A 12,280-nucleotide genomic window follows, 5' to 3' on the forward strand; every position below is an offset into this window, starting at 1 on the left:
GGATAGTTGTGATAATTAAAGGAGACTGTAAAGCATCTGTCACAATGCTAGCTAATAGTAAATCTAGTCATTGTTGTTATTCCTAAGAGTGTCCTTTAGGATCCACCCTGAGAGCAGGGCTCTGCCCAGAGCTGCAGCCAAAAAGCTGTGAGATGCTAGAACTGCAGTTCTAGGAAGAAAGGTGATGGGTGCATGCGGATGGCCCAGGGAAACCACAGGCCACCCAGCACCATGATGTCACCTACCAAGCTTCACTTTCTTCCTTCTCTCATCAAGTTTCTGGGTCCGCTCTGCTGCCTGCTTCTTGGCTTTCCTGACCTTGTCATATGCAGCCTGGCAGGAGAAAGGAACACCGGGGAGCCATCAGCTTGAGGACAAGCATGGACCGTAGCCATGTAGCCCCCTAGCGGTCAGGAGGCAGCCTGACCAGGCCTCCAGGCTGGGGCAGCAAGGACTGCTGCATGGCAGAGTATGGGGGACTGAGGCCGAGGTGTCAGAGTGGTCTCTAACCACAGGGGACAATTCATAGAGGAGGAGGAGCTTACCCTGGCTGCAGTGTCGGTCAGTACCTCCAAGGCCTGAGAAAGCTGGTGGAAGAGCTCAGCTAAAAATACAGATCAAAAAAGAGGAGAAAAATGAAGTCAGGCTTGATGATGGTGTGCTCCCTTGGAAAAGCACTTCAAAGAAGCCACAGACTGGTAGGAAGGGCGACATCAGCAGATGATGGACCAGCAAGGGGAAGGGGGACGTATAGGCAGCTGACCAGACACCCCCAGCAGGCAAAGTGCAGGCTTGGGGCTACACACCCAAAGCCAGGCTGCATGCGTGTATGCCAGCACTCACACGGAAGCAGAGATGGGAAGACACCATGCCCACGTGAGCAGGTCTCACCTTCCCACACTTAGAAGAGTCTCACCTGCTCTGGGATTATCTGGATTTTTGTCTGGGTGGCAGGAGAGGGCCTTCTGTCTATATGCCTTCTTCACCTGGAAGAGTCAGAAGATGTGGTTATTCACTCTCTCACCCCAGGACAGACAGGAAAATCTCACTGAAGCAATAAAGGGAATCCAAGTGTACTCCCCCTCACTAAAAGAAAGGCTGTTGTTTCCCATACTGAAACAGTCACCTCACAAACTCTGAGGAGATTTGCAGTGGAGGAGGCAAAAGCCAGAGAGGGAGCTGACTGCTGTCCTGCAGCAGAGGAGCTGGGTCTCCTTCCTGCTGAGCACCAGTGTCAACAGAAAGGATGTAAAAGGGCTCTGGGCAGGGTCAGATTTCTTTACAGCCACCTGGAAATAGGCACTCACACACTCTTGGTGGGCATGTAAATTGGGCACCCCTCCTGAAAAAAAATTTAGCCATCAAGGTTTAAAATATATTTGCCTTCTGATCACTCCTAGGAATTTGGACTTGTAAAAGTATCCCAAAGCAAATATACAAAGATGTCCACTGCATTAGGGTTTATTTATTTTCTAAAAGTTTGTGGTTTTTTTGGTGTGTGTTTGTGGTTTTTTTTTTTTTTAAGTAGGCTCCCACCCAGCATGGAACCCAACATGGGGCTTGAAGTCATAACCCTGAGGTCAAGACCTGGGCTGAAGTCAGATATTTAAACAACTGAGCTACCCAGACACCCCTAAAGATTTTATTTTTAAGTAATCTCTCCACTGAATGTGGTGCTCAAACCTATAACCACAAGATCAAGAATCACATGCTCCACTTGACTGAGCCAGCCAGGTACCCCTGCAGCAATGTTTATATCAGCTCCCATGGGAACCACTCAAAATCTCCATCAACAGGGACACCCATTAAAAAATACTATGATAAATTTTAAAAAGGAATTTAAAAAAATTTTAAAAAGGGCTTCTGTCGTGAGTGGCACATGTAGGGCAGCTCCATTGCTCTTTGTGCAGAATCGACATCAAAAATACTATGATAAACAGAGGTCTATACGTGTTGACTAGAAAGATCTTCAAGTCCTCATCTCAAGCAAAAAAAAAAATTGTAATTATATATGGTGACAGATGCTAACTAGACTTCTTGTGGTGATGGTTTTGCAATATATACAAATACCAAATCATTATGTTGTACCCCAGAAACCAAGACAATATTGTTATATCAATTATACCTCAAAAATAAAAGATCTTCAAGGTACATGAAGCATGAAAAAAACAAGACTTAGATAACTATATATAATATGATCACTTCAGGATTTAAAATAAATACAAATACTATAAATAGAAATACTTGGACATGTGCATAGCCTTTGTTTTCCCTTTTCTTTTTTTTTTTTAAGATTGATTTATTTATTTTAGAGAGAGAGCGGGGTGGGGGCAGAGGGAAAGGGAGAGAGAAACTTAAGCAAGTTCCGTGCTGAGCATGAAGCCCGATGCAGGGCTCAGACTTGAGCCAAAACCAAGAGTTGGATGCCTAACAGACTACACCACCCAGGTGCCTCTGTTTTCTTTTTCTTTTTTAAGATTTTATTGATTTATTCATGAGAGACACAGAGATAGAGGCAGAGACACAGGCAGAGGGAGAAGTAGGCTCCCTTCTGGGAGCCTGATGTGGGACTTGATCCCAGGATTCTGGGATCACGACCTGAGCCAAAGGCAGACGCTCAACCACTGAGCCACCCAGGCACCCAGAAAAATTTTTTTCTTATCATAAGGAACCTAAGAGTGATTTCCTTTGGAGAGAGGCTTAGGATGGATGGGAGGGAAACACTTCTCTCTACACCCAAGATGGGCTTGAACTCATAACCCCGAGATCAAGAGTCACATGCTCCACCAACTGAGCCAGCCAGGCACCCCATTTACTTATTATATACTTTTCTATAGTTCAAATTTTCAAACCTTAAACAGATCTTATTTTATTATCATTTTTTATTGCCAACAGGGGTTATCTTGGTGGAGAGGTTTAGTTTTTATCTTGTATTTCTAATTTAAAAAGAAAAAAGTTTTATTTCTTATGTTAGTAAAGAATAAAAAAACATAGCCACCAAAATTCTCTATCATATATTGCCCACTCAGCTGTTTTAAGGACAAGGGAGAGCACAAAATCCCAGAATCTGCCTCTGCTTCCTGAGGCCTTACCCTCATTTCTGCCTGTACGCCTTACCTGCCACTCAAACCTCCTGCAAGAAGGAGCCTCTGGACCCAGGACTTCTTCAAGTAGCTAAGCCGACTGGCTTTCTAGGCTCCTCAGAGGAAACCAATAAATACTTCTACCCAAAGTTGCTAAGTAAGGACCTTCAGAGGCAAAGCAGCCAGCACCACCAAGGGAGGGGGTGTGGACAGGTGCCGCACTCACTCCACTGGCACCTCCGGGGCCAAGGGAAGGCAGCCACCCAGCCCAGGATCTCTGGGATGTGCTGCCACCTGCTGGGCTGCGGCGGACACCACACCTTCCCCGCCTGGGCGACCGCAACCTTCGGGCTCTCAGGGCTCTGCAGGCTCAGCCCAGGAGACAGAACCTACTCCCAGGACAGGCTCTGAGCAGTGGATGTGATTTCCTACACTCCCACCTTCCCAATCGTCTACCTGTGCTCACCCGGCCCACCTGCTTGCCTCCCCAAACCAATCTAGCCTTTCACCATTAAAAAATAACATCTAGCTCTGTTGTCACTGTTAAAATATTAATAATAAGGGAAGAGGTGATAGTTTTATATACGGTTTACATTTGAAACATCTTTACTCTTTCAGCCCTTATCATTTGTCTTTCTCTCTTTCGCCGCCTCTATTGTGCCCCTGGCTTCATTTCTTTTTCTTTATTATATATTCTTTATGTTTTAGGGCCCTTTGTTTGTTGTTTTTTTCTTCAATAAGTAAAACAATACTAATGTTCTTTCCCCATTTCCCCCACCCTCTCTTCAAGGTTCCAGGGTTAACCGCATGGTGAGTAACCTTTTAAACCTTCCTCCTTAAAAAAATAATAAAAAATAAAATAAAATAAAATAAAATAAAATAAAATAAAATAAACCTTCCTCCTTGATCGTGCCAGCAAATAGTCTTTTGTGTTTTGTTTCTGACTCTCTCTCCCTCCTCTCTCTCTGAGACGGGTGAAAGGAAGAAGCAGGGAGGAGAGGGTGTCTGTCACCTAAAAGTGAAAGCCGCCTGCCATCAGAATGGACTTCAAGACCAGGATGAAGGCTGTGGCCTACCAATGTCAGGACATTTTGTGAAAAACAGTTTCTTTTGTATCATGGGGCATTAAAAGTATCATGTGTTTCGGGCATCCTGGGTGGCTCAGCGGTTTAGCGCCGCCCGCAGCCCGGGGTGTGATCCTAGAGACCCGGGATCTGGTCCCACGTCGGGCTCCCTGCATGGAGCCTGCTTCTCCCTCCGCCTGTGTCTCTGCCTCTCTCTGTGTGTGTCTCTCATGAATAAATACATAAAATCTTAAAAAACAAACAAACAAACAAATAAATAAATGTATCGTATGTTCCCTTTCGTAAATTTGAAAGAGATAGTAAAAGGGAAAGAGGAGGCAAAAGGACCAATAAGAAAGCAAGATAGAGCATGGGTAGCACATTCTTCCCTTTCTTTTATCTTTTCTTTTTTATTATTTTAAAGATTATTTATTTATTTATTTATTTATTTATTAGAGACAGAGAGAGAGAGAGAGAAACAGGTAGAGGGAGAAGCAGGCTCCGTGCAGGAAGCCGGACGTGGGACTCGATTCCGGGTCTCCCAGGATCACGCCCTGGGCGGAAGGCGGCGCTAAACCGCTAAGCCACCGGGGCTGCCCTCTTTTTTCTTTTCTTTTCTTTTTTTGAGAGAATGCTTTATGGGTTTTATTCTAAGGGAATGATATTAAGTACTGTTGTTTGTTTTATAATTCATTTTATAATTCATTTTGGATGTTCTATATCAGAAAACTATTTTTATTTTTGTTTTTGTTTTTGCCACACAGACTTTAGAATCCCAGGTGGGATCTGAGTTGTGTTCCTTTATTTAAAAAAGAATCAGGGATCCCTGGGTGGCGTAGCGGTTTGGCGCCTGCCTTTGGCCCGGGGCACGATCCTGGAGACCCGGGAATCCGAATCCTGGAGACCGAATCCCACGTCGGGCTCCCGGTGCATGGAGCCTGCTTCTCCCTCTGCCTGTGTCTCTGCTTCTCTCTCTCTCTGTGACTATCATAAATAAATAAAAAAATTAAAAAAAAAATAAAAGAATCATGTCTCCATTTGTACTTAAGTACTATTCTCTTATGCACAGCTGAATATTTGCAATTATGTTTCATGTCAGGCATTCTGCTGCAAAACTATAAAAAGGGGACACAGAAACAAAAAAAAAGAAAACTTTTTTTTTAACTTAAATAGGGAAACAAACAGTTCAAACTGAAAAGAGAGAATTGTGTAATAATGGGAAGTTAATTTATCTATATTAGTTTGCTTCCTTATTCTCTTTTCAGAATGTGTCCTTTTGAGAAATATCTTTAACAGTGTCATCCGGGTTAGGTTTTGTTTGTTTGCTTGCTTGCTTGTTTTAGCAACAGCATAACTAGACCTAGGTTACCTCCATCTCCATCGATCCCATCTTATTTACCCCTGCCCTTCCAGCTCCATACTCATAATGTTTTACAACTAAATACAGCTGCCCTAATCAAATCGATGTATCCTGGACCCCCTACTCCCAGGCCTGGCCTGGACCTCAATTTCCAAACCACTCTTTAAAGGTATAAGGGGCTGATCATTCTATATTTCGAGATCCTATAGGAAAAAATTACCAGTCTCATGCACTAGCTGGATATTAGCAAAGATAGAGGTGAGGCCAGACAGTCGAGGTCAGGCTGGTATTCATTCCAGAGGAGGGGTATCTAAAGGTAGGCAGAGAGCTCTCCAAGAGCCCTTCAGTATAGCACTGAATCTATCCTACCTCCTGGGTCCACTGATAGACTACCTAGGAATAAAGAGGCTGACTAGCGCTAGGGGTATAGAAAAAAATCAGGTACTTCCCTGATACTGAAGAGAAAGGACACTGTTTAGCAAGAAGATAGCTGTGAAAACAATGAACAACATTATTGTATGTGATGCCCTAAGAGTGGTCCATGAGAATGAAAACCCAGAAGTAAATCCACAATTACATGGTCAATTAATTAATCTTTGACAAAGGAGGAATAAATATAAAAAGGAAAAAAGACAGTCTCTTCAACAAATGGCCACATGTAGAAGAATGAAACTGGACTACTTTTCTTCACCATACCCAAAAAACTCAAAATGGATTAAAGACCTAAATGTGAGACTTGAAACCAGAAAAATCCTTGAAAAGAGCACAGGCAATAATCTCTTTGACATCAGCCGTAGCAACATTTTTCTAGATATGTTTCCTGAGGCAAGGGAAACAAAAGCAAAAATAAACTATTGTGACTACATCAAAATAAAAAGCATCTGCACAGTGAAGGAAAACAACAAAACTAAAAGACAACCTACTAAATAGGAGAAGATATTTGCAAATGACACATCCAATAAAGGGTTATTATTCAAAATACTAAAGAAATTATAGAATTCAATGCCCAAAAACCAAATAATCCAATTTTTGAAAAAGCAGAAGATATGAACAGACATTTCTCCAAAGAAGACATAACAGATACATGAAAAGATGCCCAAGCTCATCATCAGGGAAATGTAAATCAAAACTAGGGATCCCTGGGTGGCGCAGCGGTTTGGCGCCTGCCTTTGGCCCGGGGCACGATCCTGGAGACCCGGGATCGAGTCACACGTCGGGCTCCCGGTGCGTGGAGCCTGCTTCTCCCTCTGCCTGTGTCTCTGCCTCTCTCTCTCTCTGTGACTATCATAAATAAATAAAAATTTAAAAAAAATTTAAAAAAAAACACTATAAGATATTACCTCACAGCTGTCAGAATGACTAAAATAAAAAAAACATGAGAAAAAGGGGTGCCTGGCTGGCTTAATCCATAGAGCATGCAACTCTTGATCTCAGGGTTATGAGTTCAAGTCCCACATTGGGTGTAGAGCTCACTTAAAAAACAATAACAACAACAAAAAACAACAACAAACAAAAACCAAACCTCAAGAAACAACAAGTGTTGGGCAAGGACGTGGATAAAAAGGGACCCTCATGCACTGTTGGTGGGAATACAAATTGGTGCAGCCACCAGAGGTTCTTCAAAAAAATTAAAAATAGAACTACCCTAGATCTAGGACTCTCACTACTGGGTCTTTACCCCCAAAATACAAAAATACCAATTCAAAGGGATACTTGCACCCCAGTGTTTACTGAAACATTTTTACAATAGCCAAACTATGGAAGCAGCCCAAGTGTCCATCAACTGACGAATGGATAAAAGATGTGGAATATTATTCAACCATAAAAAAGACTGAAATCTTACATTTGCAACAATGTGGATTGAGCCAGAGGGTAACAAGAAGCAAATTAAGCTAAGCAAAGTAGGTCAGTCAGAGAAGACAAATACCATCTGATCACTCATATGTGGAATTTAAGAAACAAAACAAACAAGTGTCTCTCATGAATACATAAAATCTTTACAAAAAAATTAAAAATAAAATATAGTAAATAGGGATCCCTGGGTGGCGCAGCGGTTTAGCGCCTGCCTTTGGCCCAGGGCGCGATCTTGGAGACCCAGGATCGAATCCCACGTCGGGCTCCCGGTGCATGGGGCCTGCTTCTCCCTCTGCCTGTGTCTCTGCCTCTCTCTCTCTCTCAATGTGTGTGTGACTATCATAAATAAATAAAAATTTAAAAAAAAAAAAAAAATATAGTAAATAAAATAAAATAATTTTTAAAAAGAGAATGGAAACACAGAGAAAAGAGTGACTAATTTTAACCCTGCAGGCTTCCCAAAGGAGGTAATATCTGAGCTGGGTCTAAAAGGTGAGCAGCTCTCCCAGGAGAGCCATAAAGGAGATTCAAGACAGAGTGTGTGAAAGAGCCTGACTTCTCTTAGAATCCCAGACCAGCTTAGAGGAGAAATATTAAGAGTTTTGGTTTAGGGGTACCTGGCTGGCTCAGTCAGTAGAACATGAGACTCTTGATCTTGGGTTTGTGAGTTTGAGCCCCATGTTAGGTGTGGGCAATACTTTGTGAAAAAAAAAAAACAGCCTAAAAAAAAGTTTTGCTTTAATGAGGGAAAGATACTGAAAACAGGAAAGGACATAAAAAAAAAAAAAAAAAGGACATGGTTGCAATAAAGCATGGAAATAAAAATGTTTTTATCAAAAGGTATTTTGAGTATTAGAAAACTTCAACCAGGTGTGCCTGGCTGGCTCAGTTGGTGAAGTGTGCAATTTTTGATCTATGGGTTGTAGGTTCAAGACCCATGTTGGGTGTAGAGATTGCTTAAAAACAAAATCTTAAACTTTAACCAAAGAAAAGTAATGGAAGAAGAGTAGAAAAGAATACATTCACACAACCAGGTTTTTGTTTTGTTTTTGTTTTGTTTTTTTAAAGTAGGCTTTACACTCAACATGGGGCTTGAACTTCCAACCAAGAGTCACATGCTCTACTGACTGAGTCAGCCAGGAGCCCCTCATACAAACAGGTTTTAATGCACAGACCTGGGATGAAGAAATGCTAGGGAGTGAGAACATACACACAGGCAAAGAAACACACTCTGGACAAAGAAGAGGAGAAAACAAAGGTTAAAGAATGATAAAAATTACTCAGAGATGATACTGAAAATATAAAAAAATTAATGTGATTTCATAAGTTTTGTGTGATTCATAAAACAGAGAGTAGAACAATCCACAGTGTGGATGAGCAGGGCCAGACGTAATAGGCCTGCTGAGTTCAAGAGTAGTGAATCTTTATCAAGAATGAATGACTAGGGCAGCCTGGGTGGCTCAGTGGTTTACTGTCGCCTTCGGCCCAGGGTGTGATCCTGGATACCCGGGATCGAGTCCCACTTCAGGCTCCCTGCATGGAGCCTGCTTTTCCCTCTGCCTGTGTCTATGCCTCTGTGTGTGTGTGTGTTTGTGTGTGTGTGTGTCTCATGAATAAATAAAATCTTAAAAAAAAAAAAGAATGAATGACTAAAGAGGCTTTTGGGATCTCTAAGCCCAAAGAACTTAAATCTCGACATTCTCTGTCAGCTATGAAAGTGTATCATAAAAAGCACAAACGCAAGATTGAAGGCATATATAAACCTGGCCAAGAAACAAACACTAATAAATGTAAAAATTCAACATATGGTAAAAAGTATTATTAAAATTGATTACACTAGTGAAGAAAAAGTTAAATATTCATCTCAAACCATATACCAAAATAATTCCAGATAGATCAAAACACTAAATATAAAAAACAAAACCAAAAGAACCTAAAATAACGGAAATGATGGGATTAGGAAGAAATTTCTAAATATTAAATCAAGGGAAGAAATCACACACACGCACACACGTGTGCATGCATACACAAAATGACTAAATTTACAATGAAAAAAATTTAAATTCCTCTAGGTAAAAAATAATAGACAAAATTAATAGATGGGGAAATGAAAACTAAAGGAAGTATCTGCTTGAAATATGAATATATGAGAAGATAATCATTAGCATCTAAAAAAAACTCATACAGAAAAAGAAAACACATAAAAAAAGAAAAAGAAAACAGAAAAATAAAACCCACAAGAAAATAGAGAAAAAATAAGAAGATAATTTATTGAATATAAATGGTCAATAAAATAAAAAATATTCAGCATCACACACAAAGATTAAATCCTTTTTCACCTATCAATTGATAACAAGTAAAAAAGATGGATGAGATTTTAATGTTGGAGGCTTTGTAGTGAATGTAAATTGACCTGGTGATTCTGGAAAGCAATCTGGTCCTACATATCAGTAGGCTCTGAAAAGTACAGACCCTTTGATCCAGCAAGTCCTCTTCTAACAGTCTGTCTATAGAAATATTTAGAAATTCATTCAGTATTATAAAAACTGGTATTCATTTATGTCATTATTTATAATAGATAAAGCCAGAAATCGTTTACATTCCAAAACAAACAAAAAGTAGCTAGCACTTACACAATGCTTACTGTGTGGCAAGCTCTTACTGAAGTGCTTTACATATAATAACTTATTTAGCACTTAACACATGCCTATGAGGTAGAAATTATTGTAATCCACATTTCACAAATGAGGAAATTATGACATGAGAGGTAATTATGATACTGAAAATCCATTCAATGAAAAAACATGCAATCAGTACTACAGACAATAACTGTTCTCCTCCACCATAGAAAAAAAGTGGCCCCCACTGCACCCCTACCAGAAGTCTAGACTTTTACCCTTGCCGCCTGTAACAATCCACCTCAAACAGGCTGGTGTCACAAAAGGCTGCATGGGGAGCTCATCCTCACCAGATGAAAATATAAAAATAGAAAGAGAGGAGCTATAGGTGATATTTATTTTTTATAATGAGCTCGTATTATTTTTCAAATCAAGAAAAAAACACTTTAAAGAAGCCAAACAAGTCTAGGGGCACCCAGCTGGCTCAGTTGGTAGAGCATACAACTCTTAATCTTGGGGTTGTGAGTTCGAGCCCCATGATGGGTGTCGAGATTGCTTAAAAATAAAATCTTAAAAAAAAAAAAAAAAAAAAAAAACCAAGCCTAAATGTTTAATCAAATGACAGAGTGGCTGAATAGATTAAAATGCAAGACCCAGCTACATGCTGCCTACAAGAGACTTAACTCAGAAGTAAGGACACAAACAGACTAAAAGTAAACGGATGGAAAAAGATTCTATACAACCAAAACAAAGCTGAGGTAGCTATACTTGGACAAAATAAACTTTAAGATAAAGACTATAATAAGAGACAAGTCATTATATAATGGTAAAGAAGTCAATCCATCAAGAAGATATAATATTTATCTTCTTGTACCCAACATAGGAGCACCTAGATATATAAAGCAAATATTGACAAACTTAAAGGGAGAAATAGGCAACAATATAATAATAGGGACTTTTTTTTTTTTTTTAATTTTTTTTTTTTAATTTTTATTTATTTATGATAGTTACAGAGAGAGAGAGAGGCAGAGACACAGACAGAGGGAGAAGCAGGCTCCATGCACCGGGAGCCTGATGTGGGATTCGATCCTGGGTCTCCAGGATCGCGCCCTGGGCCAAAGGCAGGCGCCAAACCGCTGCGCCACCCAGGGATCCCCGGGACTTTATTTTTTTTAAGATTTTTTATTTATTTATTCATAGAGACACACACAGAGAAAGGCAGAGGCACAGGCAGAGGCACAGGCAGAGGGAGAAGCAGGCTCCATGCAGGGAGCCTGACATGGGACTCGATCCTGGGTCTCCAGGATCACGCCCTGGGCTGCAGGCAGCGTTAAACCACTGCGCCACCGGGGCTGCCCATAATAGGGACTTTAATACCCCACTTTCATCAATTGATAAATAATCCAGATGGAAAATAAATAAGTAAACATCAGCCTTAAACTGCACATGAGACCAGATGGATTTAACAGACATATACTGAACATTCCATCGAAATCAACAGAAATATACATTCCTTTCAAGCATACATAGAACATTCTCCAGGATAGATCATATGTTAGGCCAAAAACAAGTCTTAATAAATTTTATTTATTTTTTATTTTTATTTCAAGATTTTATTTATTGATTCATGAGAGAGACAGAGAGAGGCAGAGACACAGGCAGAGGGAGAAGCAGGCTCCTTGAGGGGAGGACTCCATCAGGGGACTCCGGGACCACACCCTGAGCCCAAGGCAGATGCTCAACTGCTGAGCCACCCAGGCGTCCCACTTTAATAAATTTTGAAAGACTGAGGGGCAGGATGCCTGCATGGCTCAGTGGTTGAGCATCTGCCTTGGGCTCAGGGTTGCGAAGTCTGCTTTCCCTCTCCCTTTCTGTCTGCCAGTCCACTCACTCACACCTTCTTTCTCAAATAAATAAGTAAATCTTTAAAAATTTTTTTACAAGATTGAAATCATATCAAGTATCTTCTCTGACCACAGTGGTATAAAAAACTAGAAATCAATTACAGGAAGAAAACTGAAAAATTTGCAAATCTTTGGAGATTAAACAACATACTACTGAACAATGAAGGGGTCAAAGTAGAAATCAAAAGAGAAATAAAAAATATCTTGAGACAAATGACAATGAAAATATAACATACCAAAACTAACGGGATGCAGCAAAAGCAGTTCTAAGAGGGAAGCTCATAGTGCTAAGTACTATTTTTAGAAACAAGAAATCCTAAAGACCCCACTTAAAAACCTGCTAGAAAAAATGAATTCAGTAAAGTTGTAGGACACAAAATCAACATACAAAAATCTG

General features: G+C 40.5%; 1 protein-coding gene across 1 annotated transcript in view; it reads right to left on the minus strand.

Moving 5' to 3' along the window:
* The window catches only part of DNAJC17 (DnaJ heat shock protein family (Hsp40) member C17), a 42,098-nt gene that overhangs the window by 9,297 nt on the left and 20,521 nt on the right, over positions 1–12,280 (minus strand). Inside the window, exons 2-4 of the mRNA XM_038580080.1 lie at positions 917–986; positions 546–604; positions 246–333 (exon numbers count right to left, since the gene is read on the minus strand). Of these exons, the coding sequence (XP_038436008.1) occupies positions 246–333; positions 546–604; positions 917–986 (217 nt within the window). The remainder of the gene's footprint in view (positions 1–245; positions 334–545; positions 605–916; positions 987–12,280) is intronic.

Source organism: Canis lupus, chromosome 30 (assembly GCF_011100685.1).
Source record: "Canis lupus familiaris isolate Mischka breed German Shepherd chromosome 30, alternate assembly UU_Cfam_GSD_1.0, whole genome shotgun sequence".
Lineage (NCBI taxonomy): Eukaryota > Metazoa > Chordata > Mammalia > Carnivora > Canidae > Canis > Canis lupus.